Here is an 18,523-nt window from a genome sequence, read left to right as displayed (position 1 = left end):
GTCCGAAGTGTAAGAAATAGAAAAATTTAATCACTTTTAAAATAATAATTATTTGCATATAAGTGCAAAGGCAAAACCTCTGGGATAAAATATGAGCATCATTAAAATCAGTTGGAGATTTTTTTCCCTTGATTTCAGAAGGATTTTTTTTTACTACTTGTACTAGTCTGTGCATATGTTTTAACTTATTTCACAGAGATGATTTCTGAACCCAGCTGATATTATACACCCACAGCCAACAAAATAGCAGTGTTACAAAATAGGATTGCACTAACATGTGTTTCTGCATTGCTTGGGAAAATTTTGCCACTTAGAAGATGTTATGGTGCTGTGGCAATTTTATGAGACTTTCCCACAGAGGAACTGGGTATCTGGTTAAACTGCTTAAACTGGTAAATAGTAGTTAATCTGCTGAATTTTACACTGTTAAAAAAATAGTCTTGAAAAACTGATGTAAGCAGGTGTAATAATGACATAAGCCATTTAACAAACCCTGAATACTCGTGTGAACAGAGAATAGTCATACAGCAAGTTTTGTTCGAAAAGCAAAATAGATTTGGGGGGTTTGTAAAAAAACTTCGCCTTTGGTTTGGAGCATAAACCAATTTTTTTAAATAAGCTTTTGCATTTATTATGGAAATATAAAAGGCATTGTGAAACAGCTTTCCAATATTCATTAATACAGGGAAAATTTTGGATATTTGATGTTAAAACTGAGTGTCTCATGTGTGTATTTCTGTCGTGTTGCAGAAGTGCTGTAGACCTCTGAGCTTAGCATGTTAATGCTGTGCTGGAGTTAGGCATGAGCTCTGCAGAAATGCAACAAATGCAATCATTCCATGCTTCAGAATCTTCTATTACTTGTTCTATTAGTTCTATTAAATACAGTATGAATGCTGCACACTGTATAAGTAGGTATATATTACTATCTTGTATTAATCATCAGTGTTTCTGGAAGACTAATCTTACTTTGTGAAGATTAGATTTGTGGATACTTTCTGTAAGAATGGCGAAAAATTGTGGTACTTGATTTTGTCAGTAGAAGTAATGATTTAACCTTTCTGTACTCATGTTAAGTTCATTAGAGGACAAAATAAAACTGTGGAGATGAGCTGAGTGGAATTTGCAAGTGGAATTCTAGAATGAGTCTACTGACTCTCCTTGTTCTAAGTAATCAAATTAAATGTTAAAATAGCTTGACATGCTACTTAAATTGTCATTCTTTAAAAAAATGCAGATGCTGAAAACATAAAAATATTCATCCAGCTATGTAGATACTTACATTAAAAGCCCCTCAAAATGAGAAACGCAGTTCTATTGTGACAGAACATATTTTAAAGACATCAACATTTGTATGTTTATATTGCATTGTAAAGACTTTAAAGGTCTTCATTGTAAGCACTGCCAGATACTTTCAGTATTACAACTACATTTTTAGTTGATTTTAAGTGGAGAATGTGTTAATACAGAAAGCTTGCTGGTAGAGAAAGCAGTTTCAGGAGATGACTTCATCATTACTGTATATAGAAGGTGCTGAAATAATTGGAAAAGGGTTCACAGGAGGTACATCATGTGTGAAATAAAGCATGGAAAACTGAGGAAATGTGAAATAAAGCATGGAAATAAAGCATATGAAATAAAGCGTGAAAACTGATGAAATGAAATATGAAAAAAATAATTTCCAGTCTGGTTTGATGTGAAGAAGTAGCAGTAATACAAACATATTTAGTGTGGGAGGAGTGCATCAGTGGACTGTGGCTTGCAGGAAAAGGCACTCAGAAGGAGGGAGGGAGAAAGCAATAGGCTGGCAGCATAAAACAAACGTTTCATGAATATTGTCTGTTCATCTTACCAAGAACACCCTCGCCAAGAGTTTCAGTTAACGTTCAGATTCCAGGGAAGCTGATTTCCACTTCTGTCACAACTTTTGCAGTAGCCAAAAAAATGCGCATGAGAATCATCTCTCAGAAGTCTTAAACACAAAGCAATTGTCTACTCCTTGTGAGATGTCCTTCAGGATGCTTTGAGATACCTAATTGCTCCATTTGGACATGGCTGTTCAGTTTTCTGTAAGGGCTTTAAGCAGCCACTGACAATTAGAAGTTGATTAGTATTTTTTCAATAAATATTCAATTGCCAGTTTTGTGTAGGCCATGGCTAGACTACTAGCCCTCTTTAGTAATGGTAATTTTCACAAGTCATATAGATATCTGTTACATACTTTCTGCTGCTGATACTATTTTTTCATTATTATTGAACCGCTGTTCACTGGGTACCTTGTTTTTGCAGTATTGAAGGAAGTCTGAAGTGATAGTTAAAATGTTATCTAAAAATCATATAAGGCACTTCAAGTTTATAAATAGCTTATTTTTGGAAAGAAATGGAAGTACTTATCTGATTTCCAGAAATGTTCATCATTTCCTTCTGAAGAAGAACTCTTCAGCTAGCCCTTATTGTGGTTGTTACTAATCTACCCACGACCATAAAGTTAGCTGTAAGTTAAGGAAACTTATCTAGAATCCTTGTCTGAATGTTTACAAGTGGTTGTGAATCTCTAGCTTAGGTATCAGAGATAAGAGACTTATGAGAAAACATGGAAGAGCAATATGTAGTAAGTTTGTTAAATATCTGAAACATAATGAAGAAGAGGAAGTGTTCATAGACATGGCAACTTTTTTAATCGTAATATTTAATACTTTCTATTCTGTCATTGTTTGTCTGTGTTCTTCCTGAACTCATCTAGAATTTCATCTTCAAACCTCTTTGAAAACAATGTGGCTTCCCTTTTGTCTTAAGACAATTTAGGTTTTTGCCAAGGAACAATCTTGAGGTCAGACTAAATTTCTGTTGCAATTGTATTCCTTTCATATAACTGTTTACTAATTTGTGAGGTTTATCTCTTAATAACTCTTCACACACAAGATTACTATAGAAATTGATACACAGTAGAAAAGTCATGCTGTTCTTATAAATATTTCTTAATTAAAATCAATAAGGAAGTGGAATAGCTCTTGTTGTGAGGCTCCTTTGAGAGAACATTTCCAAAAGCTACAGTTTAACATTCCTTTTCACTTAAAACCAGCTAATTTAAATGTTCATTTTTATGTGTATGCAGCACCACATGAAAACTTTGCATATGATAATATATTGATTTACCTTAATCTTCATTTTTCTTAATGTACCATGAAATTATGACATTAGCTTTTAGTTTTGTGTGTGTGTAGCCTCGCATGACATATGATATTTTGATGTCAAAGCAACTTGTCTCATAAAACATGTTTGGTTTTAAGTGTCAAAGTGGCACTTCCTTTTGTTCAGTATAATGACTTTCTAGCCCTAACAAATTAACATATCACAAAGCTTATTCCCCATTGCCTCGTCCATAAAAGAGTATCCATTTAGGGAAAGTACAGGCATATGTGGATCACCCCTGTGGTGTTTTATCTTTATCTTATCATCAAAGCTTCCAACTTGGCATGAGACTGGCTTTTCAAGCTCATAGTTTCTTTGTAATTTTATTAAAATTACCAAGAGTTTTATATTCAGACAATAGAAAGCTTGTGTCTCATTACTCTTTACCATAGAGCTTATCTGCTCCCCTTTCATGTAGAGAAAATAATCCTTATTTTGGATGCATTTTCCCCTTTTTTCAGTTTGGACTTCTTTTTTTAAATCCAGAAGTATACAGCTTTGTTGTTGTCCAAGGACTGTTGAAACCCCACAGACGATAGGAAACTTTTTCTTTTTATGAAAACAGAACCATGCTGTCTCCCTTCATAAAAAACTCAAATGAATGGCATTTGAGTGCTGTTTTTTAGGGATGGGACTTAAGAAAAGATGAAAGAGCCACAGAGAGGGACAAGAAATGGTAGGCTTAATCCTGGTGCTGAGAGCTGTTCACTGTCCTTCCTGTCAATAACTTTTCCTCTTTCCTGTCAACTCTTGACTTCAGTTTTGTACCGAGACAAAGTTTGTTGTATCTTTGAGCCAGTATGAGGCTTGATCTATTAATGATACCTTTTGAATAACTTTCAATATATTATTAAACTTAATGAGATCTTTTTTTAGAGAAAGCGAGTCTGTAGCGAATGGAACTTTTCCCTTTTGATTTTTTTTGATGCCGAGTTCTTCTCACATCCACACGGAGACATAAGGAAATACGGATTCTGTCAGAAACGCAGCCAGATGGCACCTGAAACATTAGGGCTCTCTAATTAACTGGGCACAAAATCGCTTTCCTCCAAATCATTTTATGGAAGGTGGGCAGGGGAAAATCCCACACAGAAATCCCTAGCCCACAGCTGCCTGATCTGTGGAAGTGGCAGGGCCAGGGTTGCTGCAGGGCTGGTTTCTGTCACGCCGCGCCTGCCGCAGTGCGAGCGCTGCAGCTCTGCTGGCTGAGCCGAGTTTGTGCTGGGCTGGTGCTGGGCTGGTGCCCACTGGGGCTGGGCTGGTGCTGGGCTGGTGCTGGGCTGGTGCCCACTGGGGCTGGGCTGGTGCCCACTGGTGGTGCGCTGGTGCTCACTGGTGCTCACTGGTGCTGGGCTGGTGCCCACTGGGGCTGGGCTGGTGCTGAGCTGGTGCTGGGCTGGTGCCCACTGGGGCTGGGCTGGTGCGGGGCTGGTGCTGCGCTGGTGCTCACTGGTCCTCACTGGTACTGAGCTGGTGCTCACTGGGGCTGTGCTGGTGCTCACTGGGGCTGGGCTGGTGCTCACTGGTGCTCACTGGGGCCGGGCTGGGGCTGTGCTGGTGCTCACTGGGGCTGGGCTGGTGCTCACTGGTGTGTGCCAGTGCCACCGTGCTCCTGCTGCAGCCTCCCAGGGAACAAAGGCAGGAAGCACAAAGAGCAGTCATTCGATCTGTCTCCACTGCTGGTCCTGGACTCTTCTGTCTCTGTCAAAGCTAGGAATTACTGAGGAGGCTTAACACTTGTTGGTTCACACGCTACTAAATGCACAGTGATGTGGTAGCCCTGGTTACCTGGGAAAGCTAGGCTTTAAAATCTTCCATTTTCTGAAATCCTTTTTCAGGCCAAAGCTTGCCTTGTTTTCTTCTCACCCACTCGTGTATGTCAGCCCAGGGTGCTGGAGTTCACAGCCTAGGATTGGTCATAGTCTGTTTTCCTGGGTAACCCCGTTGGGTCCAGCAGAGAATATTAAAATTCTGGCTTGACTATCCTAATTGGGGTAAAACTAGCTTCTAGTATCAGGATCCTGTGCTACTCTTCATCATTCACTGCTGTTAAGCAGCATAAACCAACTCCTTGACTTATTGGTATTTTGCTTTACTCTGTCAGTACACATGGGGGTAGCGGATCCACCCTCAGCCAAGTCCTCCTTCTGAAATGGGCAGGTTTGGGAATTGCTGTCCTTTGAGATAACCTGCAGATTTTTGCCTCTTGCAGAATAGAATTCTGTGCTAACCACTGCCATTTTAGAAGTTTCTTAAACCCTTATCCCTAAAAAAATAATTAAATCAAATTGATTCTGCTACAGAAATCACTTCCATAAATGTATGTTTTCTGCTGGGTACTGTCAGAATTCCTTGCCCTTGTATCTACAAGTAGGAAAAGTTGCAAGTCCTGAAACATCCAGTTTCAGGACTTTTTTTAATGTCAAAAATCCTTTAGAGCTTATCCCAGAATACTTCTGAAGATAAACACTAGTTTAAGGAATCACGTTACAGTGAGGTTTTCTACATTTCAATTTGTCTTCAGGGCTTTCTTTTCATAAGGCAAGTCAGTACTCTGCTGTTTGTAGCTGCTGTTTGACATTATTTCTAATTGCCAAAGTCTTCAGGCTGAACAAGCTGGTGGAAGTTGCCTTGTAGCTATGTATTTGAAATTTTCAAAATCAGTGTATCTGTCTAAGTTTCTAATTAGTCTCTGTTAAAATATTGATAATAGTGACAATGATCTCTCCAGTCTATTTATTTTCACATAAAAATATTGAGAAAATTTGCTATGATTTGTGATTTTGTGCTTGTCTCTTTTTCAGATATAGTAGGTGGTTTTAGGATTTGCACAAGGAGCTGGTGGAAGATTTTCATCAAATTCAAATTATGCTGTGACAGATCATGCTTTTTTATTATAAGACAAATAGTAAAGAATTAGATGCAATCAAAACTGATAGTGAAATAAATAGGTTTAGGCCTATTAAGCAATATTTACACACACTTTCAATCTGATAGTCTGGTTTTTAAGTCTTGTTATAAGAAAAACATTTTTTTTTCCTCTAACTGATCAATTTCAATGTTTTAACTATAGATTTCAATTTGATTTAAAAGAAGCCTGGAACCTGTAGGCTGAGTCTTCTAAGACATTTGTTTTGATATTGCAATACTATTTTTAAAGTTTTCCTTGCTGTGATTCTTATCTTTTTACTAGTGTAAACTAGTTGGAGTAAAATTGCATAGTCATCTGTGGATACAGAAATACATAAAAATAGAGCATAATCCAATATGCTGAGGAGAGATGGTATTTAAAAGAGTAATTGGCCATGTCTTTGTTGTGCCTGTACTTCTGGACTAAAAATGTGTCCCATACTGAAGACCAGATTTCCATCAGTTTTTGTTGGACTGCAATGGAAGAAGTAAACAAAAGCTGAATGTTGAGTAAGAATTTGTTTCAACTTCATTATCTTTGTGCAGATGTCTTCTTCAATGAAAACTTTTCCATCAGCTTCCTTACTCAGCCTTCTATCATATGCTTCTAAATGTGTTGGGGGAATTCCTGCAATTTTGCTGCTTTTTTAAAATCTGCCTATTTCTAAATTTTTATTTAGTTAATTATTTTCTTCTGATTGACAACTGGTAGTAAAATCTAAAAATTTAAAGCTAACAGACAGATCTTCAAGACTTCTCTGATAAGAAGGAATAACTTCATTCTTCCTCTTGGAGCTGGTGTTTGACCCCACTGGAGGCTGCCTGAGAGCCAGATGCTCCTGGTTCCTTGGAATTAGAATAAGGCTTATTCTGCCTTATCTGATTCCTGTGCTCAGTGAGATTGCCATGTGAGAGTCCTCCAGCCTCCAGGAATAGCCATCAGAAAAGCATTGGGCATATATGTGGGTTATCAACAACTTCTTAAGAGGGCTTGAAGTGTCTGGTTACTGTTTTGTTTGTTGTGAGACCACTGCAATTAAGCTGAGCTTGCTTAGATTCTGCCAAGTCTCCTAGGTGGTTTGTAGGGTTGGAAGATCATTTCTGTGTAGATGGACTAAATGTAATAGGTGTTTTATTCAAAAAAGCCAGGCTTTAAAAAAAGAAAAGCAGATCTATGAACTGAATTACTTTCTAACACACTTAATACCTGTTACTAACAAGAATGGTAAGAAATCATGCTATATCTAGCTTATCTCATTTTAATCAGCCTGTAAGAAACATGAAAAGACAAAACATCTGAGACTTGGTTTTAAACCAAGTGTTCTTCTATAGTCTGTAGTTGTTAGAGGGGATAATAGTCTCTTCAGCACAGCAGTAATTAGCAATCAGTGTATATATGATATCCATAAAGTTTGTGTTGATTTTTTTATGTTTAGAAAACCCTCTATCTTCAATGTCCTTGGTTTTTTTTACTGAATCTTTTTAAGCAATATACAAGGTGCTGTATCCAGATAGGTTTTCCAATAAACTTGTAGCCCAAGAAAAATGTTCTATTTACCCTATAATTTTTTTTTTTTTAATGAAGCAATCGTTTCAGTAGCTTCAGAGCTACTAGGACAGAAGAAACTTGAGATCTTGCTATGGTGGTTATTCTTCCACAGCTGTTTGAAAACTGTGCCTTGTAAAGCAATATCATCTGCAAACAAGCCAAAAATGCAGGGGTAGCAGTTAACTGTGTAGGTGGGACTCTGTAACCAAAATCTGCTGTTGGGCTATAAAAGTACAGAGGACAACCACTGGTTGGTTGAATTTGGGTTTCTGTTTCATTTATTGGTGTGGAACAGTACTAAGACTCAAGTGAGGTACAAGGACTGTTCATAGTCTATTTTTGTGCGCACTTGTAAAACAAAACATTTTCTGAGATTTATAGGGCACTTTCCCACCTCAGGGAAGATGTAGAAGTCAGGAAAATGCCCTTGTCATGGCAGATAGTTTATGATGTCAAAGTATTACTCACAGTTCTGTGCCTCATATTTGAGGACCTCCAAAGCTCCTTGTAAATTATACTTTATAGAATTGAAAAGAGAATAGTACCTATTTAACATTCAGAGTAAAATCTTGTTCCAGTCTTGAACATAAAGATGTACTTTTTTATGTCTGAGCCTTACTTGAAAAAATTTGCTATGTCATCTCATTGGGGTTCAACTCCTTTCTTCTAATTCTAGCAGATAGGCTGCTGTCTATATGTAAGACTCTTGTTTGCCTCCTTGCCTTTTCCATAAAGCTGGCATATATTCAGGAGAAATCATTTGCATGGGGACCTTGCCTCACCTTTCTAATGCAATATGACACATCTTGTCCTTTTGTTCCTACATTGATTACTCAATATGCTTTCTTCCAGTTATTAAGCACATAAAATGAAATGCAACAATCACTCAAAAAATATCAGTAACATATATCTCACTCATCTATGTCTTCATGGTTACAGAGCAGTAGCTGAAGTCATGTGGGACCTTTGTTAGTGAAGGCAATCAGGGTTGCCTTTTGGGCATAATCTATTACTGACTTCAAGGAGTGTAATAATTTGGCTGGGATTCAAGAAACTGCAGATTGACACACAGCCTCTCCATCTGTTGGCCACTGTCTAGTTTATCTCATTATAACTTAATCAACTATGAATATTTACCAGATTCTTTTGCCTGCTCTCAGGGTCTTTGGTGTTGATTATTCAGACCAGAATATATAATAACATATCAAATGTGAAATGTTAGTGCCTACCCTGGTGGATTGGCCAAGCCTTGCTAGTGGAGGCTGCTTCAAGGATGGCTTATGTGAGAAGCTCCTAGAAGCTTCTCCCATGTCTGGCAGAGCCAAAGATGGATGTGCTATGGATCAAGGCTGGGCCAGATAGAAATGGTGGTTATGTCTCTGTGATAACATATCTAAGAGGATGAAAATTTATCATGCAGTTGACTCCTGGCAGGGACCTGCAGACCCATGGAGAGAGAAGCCCATGCTGGAGCAGGATTCCTGGTAGGACTTGTGACCCCATGGGGAACCCATGCCAGAGCAGCCTGTCCTTGAAGGACTGCACTTTGTGGAAGACCCACATGGCAGCAGTTTGAGGGGATCTGTTGCCTGTGGGATGGACTCACAGACTCTTGGAGAGCTGTCTCCCTTTGCAGGGACCGCGCAGTGCAGCAGGAAAAGGACTCCTCTCCCTGAACAGTGGGAGAAACTGCCAGTGATGAACTGACCATAACCCCCATTCCTTGTCTCCCTACACCACTGGGGGAGGAAGTACAGCTGGGAAGGAGAGAGGGGTGGGGAGAAGGTATTTTTATGGGCTTCTTTTACTTCTCATTATCCTGCTCTGATTTTGATAGTAATAAGCCTCCTGCATGGATGTGTTTTCATAAGCATCAAAAAATGATAAGGTAAAGAATTGTACTTTAAAACAGCAGCATTCTGTGATAGTTATTAATACCTTAATTAGAAAGCAACAGATTACTCCTACAGTATGAACAAATATGAATATTAATAATATTTTAGTCTTGCAAGTTCTCAAGTTTAGTTATTTCTGGTCTTTGCAAACTTTTTCTAGCATTGTCAGTATTGCTGCCATCAGTGGTAGGTGGTGAGAGATCTTGCTGTGTGACTTTGTCTCTCAGGACTTCTGCTTGGTTTAGCTCTCAATCGTTGTTTTCCACCCAAGAGCTCTGGCAGGCTTCTGGTGAGTGTGGGAGACATCTTGTCAATAAGAACGGGTCATTGCTTCTGATCTTCTATATCCTTTTGCTTTTCCCCTCATTCTTGGGCAATGAGCTTACTCTGTCTTAGCTGTTTAAAATGTCCTGAAAGCCTCCTTTATATTCAGGAACAGCAAGGTTAATTAGGTGACCAAGCCAGCTCTCAAACTGCTGGTAGAAAATGAATATCTGTCCACCCATCAAGATGGCAAAATGGAGTGACTTCACCACGCAGGTGTTGCAGAGTCTGGCAAGTATTGTATGGCTTTTGCTCTCTCTGACTGGTAGGATGGCTGGAGAGGGGGATGTCCAATTTCACCTTGGTGCTCTTCCTTCGAGCCCCTGTCTCAACAGGGCTGGAGTTTTTGTTTCATGATGTCTGACCATGAAGCAGAATGAATTGTGTAATGTTGCTGCTTCTTTTTGAGGTTCTGCTGTTCTTACTGGGTGAGGAGTAGGACATGAATGGTTTTTGTTTCAGAATAGATTGGGAAAACAGGAGAGGGAAAACACTGTCCTGTTTAAAAAAAAAGGATGTTATCTATTTCCGCAGCAAATGCCATCTTTTCTGACTGATTGTTCTAGATTGTTCTTAACAACTTCAAGTGAGAGAGATGTTTTGGTGTCCTGTGCAGAGATAGAGATCTACATTAGATGTTTTAGAGCTAGTGTGCTATTTGTCTTCTGATGGTGATGGTGGTGGTGTGAGTTTGAGTTTGGGCGTTTTGGGGGAGTAACATGCTAAGTCAGAATGTGCTTACGTTGTGTCCGCTGCCTCGATGAAAAATTCGTGTTTGAGCCCAGATCTGGTTGCATTGAAAGAATTTAATTTCCCTGTGTTGCTGGTATTTCACATTCAAGAAATCATTAGATAAGTCATGACAAGTTTGTGTTCAGTTCTTTATACAATTAAGCTATTTCAAATACATTTGGTTTTTTGCTGCTTCAGTGATTATTTTTCTCTCCCTGTCTTAATACCTCCTCAAACTTACCAATAGCTTCAGATAATATTAGTTAAAATGTGTCTGTAAAGTGACAGTAAAGAGCTATGCAAAATAGAAGAATTAATGATCAGTGCTAGATCATTAAGCGAAGGCTGGATAAAGGGAAATCCATCATAGCTTGAGATCCCTGACAGCAGAATTGATGTCTGACCAGCAGTTCTCTGTTCTATATTTTTGTGGTATGTTAATTTTGAAAATCTTCTATTTGTCCACATTTATTGAATTCTTTTATTTTCTGGAGACTGCTTCTCCAGCTTGCCATCACTGGTTAGTCTAATTGAAGAAATACAAGCCTTTATACCTTTCAGCTGTTAGTTCATGGTCTCTGCAAACTGCACCATCCCTGTACTAATTTGCAGAAACCTTATGTTTTCCTAGAAACCCTGAGGGTCTGGAGTAACACTTTTTCTTTTTTTTCCCCTCCCTTATTTTTAATGACAGCTTGTCTTATGAAGTACAGATTGACCTGAAAAAAGGGATCATTGATTTGATGCCATTGGCACTGTTCAGAATTTTGCAAATATGTGAAGAGGTAACATAAAGTTTTCTCAAGGTGTTCCCCAAGGACAGTAGTCATAGAGAGCCACAGAAAAATTCTTTGTTAAGGAGTTGGCAAATTAAATACAGGACAGTAAGAGACCTCTCTCTCCTTTTATAGTTGGAACAGAAATGCTTGAATCCTACTGTGCCAAAGTCTTACTCTTTCATAGAACATCACATCAAAGTACATTATACATTTTATTCTTACCAGATTCCTGAAGTTATATGGATAATATTAGCAGCAAATTCAAAAAGCACTAAGGAGAAACTGGTCTATTTTCCTTTTTAGAAATAGAAAAAAAATTGAGAAAAAATTGTTTTGAGCAGTATTAAAAATCAAAAATGCATTTTGAGTAACTTACTGCTTACTGTAATGCTTTGATTTTTGACAAAATAATTATAGATAAGATAGAGATGAAAGTACTTTTAATGTTTTGGGGGTTTTTTTTCCATTAAAATACAGTATTATGTGGAAAATGGAACTTTAAATAGGGAACTGTATTTGTCTAACCTGCTACAAGAGAATCATTTGAGTAAGAGTATCATTGGGCCAAAATACCACTTACTGGTACAGAACTCTTTTCTGATGTACATCATTTACCTTATGTGTTCAAATTGCACACAGGATTATATGTACAGGTACTGAAGTCAGTAGTAGTGTCATCTTAAATATTTCTGCATATTCCTGCTGTACTCCACATCTATGATTTTTTTTTGGTAGGACAAGCCTGTGAAAGTACAGTAGGCTGCACCTCCTGTTGACTATAAAGGGAATAACTTCCTACATTCCTGACTTGCATGAGAAAGCATTGGTTTTCTTGATTCATCTGCATGGATTATGGAGAAGTAAATTTACAGCATATGTAAATAACCACTAAGACATGTAAAGTTTAGCCTTAAGAAGAGTTAAATTTTATATAAGAATCCCCAAGAGAAAGTGAGTTTTACTTAATAGACAAAATTCACAGATTTTTAAATATTTCCAGCTGAAAACTTTCTGTAATTCTCCCTTTTTGTAATAGAGAACCTGGTATTAGAAATTATAATTTTCTTTTGGATTAAATTACTGGGAAGTGAAATTCATTTATTTTTTAGATATTGTCAACAGATATGATGTTGCCAAGGATAGAAATATTGCAGTCCTATTTAAAAATTTATGTACATTAGGATATGACTTATGACTTTATTTTTTTTGTAGTTATTTGAGCTGCTTGGCCCTGAAGGTTTTGAACTCATAGAGAAACTTCTACAGAACAGATCTCTGATACTGGAAAGATCTTTGACTTGTCCAAATGATAACAGGTTCCAGGCTCTCCAAGGTAAGTGACTACAAAATTTTTGTTCCAAACCAGATAAAAAGTAGATTTCTAACTGTTCTGTTTTATTTCCAACAGTAGTACTGTCCATGAGTAATTTAAAAAGAAACAAAAAATCCCAGGAGACAATGAAGGAATGTATTTCTGGGCTTAAGCAAAGAAAGTCTGATTATACAGAAGAAACAAATATAGATTGCATATATTTGTTTACTTTTCTGCACTGCCTGTGGGCATGTGCAAATTTTGAATGTATTAACAGTTGCACTTTTCCTGTTTTAATGGATTACTCTGGAAATAATCTGATCTTCTATTATTCCTCATTTGCTTTCCCGCTTCCTCTCTACTTTGTACTATCATCTAATGTAGGCCTTGGGGAAGAAAAGCACAGTTACAACTTCTGAAAATAATAGAGTCAAACTTAAGCATGGATAAGCGAGAGGGTGAAAAAAAGGAATTCAGGTTTTGTTTATAGGTTAATATATCTGCACCAAGTAATTATTTTAAAATAAGTTTTACAGATCATTGGTTTAAAACAAGTCTTATAAGTTTCTTTGACAAAAATAAATCTGATAGCATATGGGTTGTGACTTGGGATAAATCTTACATGGACATAGCACCGTGCAGCCCACTGTGTGTTGGCAGCATATGGAGTTGGAAAAATGTGAATAGAGCCAGTAATGGTGGACTTGTGTATCTCCACAATAACTTTAAAATGCAACTGACCCCTTTTTAATGTTTGTCTTCAATGAAACATTACATAAGCAAGCGTTCAGAAGTTCATCTCTTGCTGTGCTAATGGTTAGTCTAAACTCATCAGAACAACTGTTAGTTTTACCTTTCATTATTTCAAAGATGAATGTCTTGCTGTATGACAAGGTTTTCTATCCTGATAGCTTTCCTTTCTTAGGTCATCAAATAAAAAATTAATATACATTCAGTATAAATTGAATTAATACATTTTTCTCCTGTGTACAGAGTTTAGTTACAGGAGTATTTTCTTCTCACTTAGCAGAATTAGTATTTTGGAAGCTTTTATGAAATTACTCTTCATTATGCCATCAGTAAAATCAATCACAGTAATTTCAGCTAGAATGTGGAGGAAGAATATTTTCAATGTTATGTTTTTCAGACAATAGAAAAGCATTAACTGATTTAATGCTTTTTTTCACTGATGAGAGAATCCTTTCTTTAACTGTGTTAAAAAAGTCAGTGATATTAAGGGTATTTGCTCTGAGACTGAAGATGCTCTTGGCCCTGAGTTCAGTATTTTAATTTTAATAAGGTTTTATTCTTTTTAAGTTGATCAAAATGTTATTTCTAATGGAGAAGTCTTATCTTTCCAAAATTTCACTTGGGGAAGAGACTAATTTCTGTCTGCAGAAATTTAATAAATTCTGAGTAATTTGTGCCTTTAAAAAATTAGCACAAGTCAAGAAACTGTACCTGTACTGCTTTTTTGTACCATGCTGTATTATTTGACTAATTCTTATGTAATTTAATTTCATGACAGTAAAGGTGATTGTGGTGTTTATGAGACAAATGAAGTAACATTTCTGTGCCCTGGTGTGTTCAGTCTGAATTAAATTTGGTCAGAAAATTGTGTCCATTGTTGTCCCCTTTTAATACAAGAGAGAGGGAGAGAGAGAGAGAGTTAAAAGCTGCAGACATGATGGTATTAATGTGGACATTCTGACAGTTTATTATAATTTTTTTAATGCTCTTCAACGAGTTATTGTTGCCTTATCCAGTATGCATGCTGTGAGATGTAGGAGTTTCACTGTTGCTGTAGGTGAAAACTAAGCAGCACAAATTGTTCAAAATGTCAGTCAAGTGGGTTTATTTGATGAAAAAAGGTTTTCAAGTTTTTCGCTTCAGAGTTTGGCTGCAGAAGTTCATATGATACCTAACCGAGTTAAGTATTTAATATACAGTCAAACCTATATGAACTAATAATCTGTTTTGCAGAACTTCGAAAAATGACATTTAAAACTACCAATATTGTTAAAATGAAAACAAAATAAATCTCTCCCAGCCTGTCATGTATAAAAGACTTGGTTGTGTCTTCAGTTTTAGCCAGTACTGATCTCAAAAACATGAATGTAACAGCTTTTTTGGGTCCCCTGCTCCCCTGGATTTATTGTTTACTGTAATTGTTCTGTGGTTCTGATTTCTTCTTGATAATCCTGCTGCTTATTGATGTAAAAGAAAGGAGTCCTTGTGATTGTATAGAGTAGGATAGATTTCCTCACTTGTTCAGGGAAATTGCATTGAGAGTATGCTTTCAATACAGTCATGTTATCTAGTTTATATACACTAATTGTTATGTCAAGAGGCTGTTTAAAAAAAACCACCCTGTTTAATCTGTTGTCACCCATCCTGCTTATCAGTGCATGTATGTAAGAGCAGTGATAAGAGGCAAAGTGGCACTTCCACTGTAGATGAAGTTGTTACAAATACAGAAAACAAAAAATGTCCTTCCTTTTGCTGCTAGTCCATCCCCTTGCTTTGGGATTAAGTGTATTTTAGATGTCCTGCTTTTGGGACATGACCTGGTGCTACTTCTAGATGTCTTGAGCCCAACTGCTGCATAGTCTACGTAAAGTTCAACTATTTTTAAACACACAATACACTCATACATGCACACACAAACCCCCCAAACAAGCATGAAACCCCCAAACCTTTAGAATGAAACTGGGGGGGGGGGGGGGAAATGGAATCCAGTACTTATGGAGATGCATGTCTGTTATCATATTGCAGAACAGTGCAAGAAGTTTATAGGAGAAAACGCTAAACCAAATTATGGTTGTCAAGTGACAATTCAGTCTGAACAAGAAAAGTTGTTAATGAAGCAATATCGTCGGGAAGAAAAACGAAATGCCAGAAAAGAAAAACAAGCTGTGGAAGATGGAGAAGGTTCTGGAGAAGGACAAATGTGCTTTGATCCCAAAGAGCTGCGGATGCAAAGGTAATAAATCCCAAAAGTTGAGAAATGCCTCTATTGTAATTGCTACTTCAACATATCATAAGAGTTTATTTTCTTTTAGCTTGCTTTGGTGATTAGGTGATTCTGACTTCAAGTCACGTTTTATTACAAGCGTAGAATTTTTTTTTATATGAAAACTTAATTTTCAGGAAAGAAAGCAGTGATTTGCTTAATGAGAATCTTCTTGAGCTCATCTCTGTGGGCTGGAATTGCAGATTAGTGGGGTAGGCTATCTTTCTTAGTTCCTGTATGCACACTGCTTGCTTAGGATTTATGAAGTCTGTACTAAATCTATCAGAACTATCTTTCTTTTTCTCTCTCAAGATTAATGGGTACTATTTTCCAAGTTGACAGCTAGAAGGTAGTGGGAGGAGTAGAGGAGGGAGAGAATAAGGAGCAAATAAGCTGTTGTATTTTGTATTGAGAAAAATATAGTGAGAATGGTATCTAACTGTGAAATCATGTTGCTGTGTTGCTTAAAAAGAGTCAAAACTGCTTTTAGGAAAGTCTTGCACTTGTTGAATTGCATTTCTGAATTTTATCTAAACCGTATGTTTTAAGGTGTTGGCCTAACTAGTGCCAGAGAATAATACTGTAATTTATTTTTTTAAATTTCATTTCCTCAAATCTTGCTCTGACTTTAATGTACCATGCTCAGTTTTTGTGATGGCAGCCTGAAATGGGCAGAATTACTGCAGGTATTTTTCTGCCCACAGAGAACTAGCGCTTCTGAATGCTCGGAGTATGCCAGTCCTAGGTAGACAGAGAGAGCTGAGCGTCGAAAAAATTCATTATCCACATGTCTATGACTCCCGAGCTGAAGCTATGAAAACATCAGCGTTCATTGGGGGTGCAAAGGTATGTTGGTGCATGACCCTTCTTGAACAGTGCATCTTTCCCCATGAGTAATGTGCAGCAGGGTTCCCTTTGTTTCCTTCCTCCTCCTTCTCGGAATCCAACGTATGAAGCAGTGCTTCTTTGCAGAGGGTTTTAAAGGCTTTGATAAATTCTATTTTTACTTTGATTCTGAAAGAAATAATATCATTTTCAACTGATGTATTTGCTTTTATTTCTAGGGTCATTTAAATTCTTAAGATATTATTTTTCTTTCTTTTGGATACCTTTGCATTGACTTTAACAAAATAAATGCTTTATGAAATTCTAGACCTAATGGATTCTGAAATTTAATAAAACAGAATTATCTTTTTGGGGGTTTTGGGACTATTTTCTGAGTAGTAAAACTGATTCTTTTCCATTTGAGGGGTTCAATTCTGTCTATAAAAAGGGTAAGTGAGATTTGCTTTTGGTTTGGATCCATTTTTTGGAGGAAAGTGATAAAGCATTGTTCAAAGTGTGTTATGCATAATGACACTTTCTGTTTTCATACTTTTAATTAATTTTCCTGTAATACACTTTCAGGTGTTCTTACCAGAGTCAGTGCAGCGAGAAAATAATAAAATGTATGAAGAGGTGAAGATCCCCCATAGTGAACCAATGCCTATTGGTATTGAGGAGAAAATTGTTTATATTAAAGACTTAGATGAGGTGAGTATACCATTTCAAAGATATTAAATTAGTTTTTACTTTGTATTACCAAAATTTAACAGGAAATATTGCCAGTTTTTCCAGTGATATGTGATAGGTAAATGCAGGCAGTTAATTTCTTCACTATTAATTTGAAGAATATTTATTGGGGAACGTAGTTCAGTGATACAATCCCTTTCATGTTGACTCAGATTCAAGGAATTGTTCATGAGTTGCAGTTCTCCATTCCTTAGGCATTACATTTTCAGTTATTTATGGTTTTGAGCTGTGATCTGAATCAGTGAAATGAAAGCATTACAGTGATTCTGTTCTCTTCTGAAGATCACAGGAGAAAGTGAGCCTGAGCTTCTGTACCTTGACCTGTACAGGTTGGCTTCTGACTGCACAGCACTATTCTGCACCAGTGTTACTGTGTGATGCAGTTCAGGGGTGTTGGATATGGTGTTATGGACTGTGTGGGGTGCAGTGTCATCTCAAAAAGTGCTTTGCTGATAGAAAGTAAAGAGCAGAGAGGAAAAAAGCGGATAAAACAAATGTTAACATTTCAACTTCTAGTGATTTAAAATGGTGAAAAAGCTGAGATAAGGGAACTAAATTTCTTGTTTGTTATTTACAGTCTAGAACTTGCAGTACTCCATCACAGGTACCTTTTTACTCCTTGTTGTATATGTCAAATCTATTGAAAAGGGGAAGATTTGGTATTGATTTGAACAGAAACATAAAAAGCAAGCTCTGTGTACAGAGAGGGTTTTATGTCTCTTAGTTCTGCAGCATATAACATGGATACGTTTTTTCCACCTTTTTCTCTCTGGGAAAGCAGGAAATGAGAATATATGCAAGGCACTTTATTGTGATTATGAATAAAGATTTAACTCTTTCAAAACAGAAGACAGTTTTAGAATCTGAATCTATTCTTTTCTGCTTAGGTGACAGTGTTGTGTTTATGAATTGACTGACAGCCCTTAACCAGATTGAAAAATACAGAAACTACAGCTATTGTCATTTTATATGACAGTATTCAGCATGACAGCTTTCGGCAATAAAATGTCTTTTTCCTAAGTTAAATACTACCTACTAATCTGTAAACTTTTTGGAAGAAATACCAATATTTCAAAAGGCAGTAAGTGGTTTCAGAAAAAATATGGTTCAGACAGAAAAATACCTATCTAAAATGAATAGTTTGCTGATTTTTGCACATGCAATTTTTAAAATAAATGTTAAAAAATTCATCAGTTATACACATTTAATCAGTAATTGTCTTTTGTAGATTGTGTATCATCAAGA

General features: G+C 36.9%; 1 protein-coding gene across 1 annotated transcript in view; it reads left to right on the top strand.

Moving 5' to 3' along the window:
- ASCC3 (activating signal cointegrator 1 complex subunit 3) overlaps positions 1 to 18,523 on the top strand; it is a 251,047-nt gene that overhangs the window by 28,448 nt on the left and 204,076 nt on the right. The window contains exons 5-8 of the mRNA XM_054279359.1: positions 12,594 to 12,714; positions 15,469 to 15,676; positions 16,411 to 16,552; positions 17,114 to 17,239. Coding sequence (XP_054135334.1) covers positions 12,594 to 12,714; positions 15,469 to 15,676; positions 16,411 to 16,552; positions 17,114 to 17,239 — 597 coding nt within the window. The remainder of the gene's footprint in view (positions 1 to 12,593; positions 12,715 to 15,468; positions 15,677 to 16,410; positions 16,553 to 17,113; positions 17,240 to 18,523) is intronic.

Source organism: Melozone crissalis, unplaced genomic scaffold, assembly GCF_028551555.1.
Source record: "Melozone crissalis strain CALT ecotype California unplaced genomic scaffold, PUWL_Pcris_2 ptg000027l_1, whole genome shotgun sequence".
In the NCBI taxonomy this organism is placed as follows: domain Eukaryota; kingdom Metazoa; phylum Chordata; class Aves; order Passeriformes; family Passerellidae; genus Melozone; species Melozone crissalis.
The sequence above is the reverse complement of the archived record's forward strand: the minus strand, read 5'-3'. Positions and strand labels throughout refer to the sequence as shown.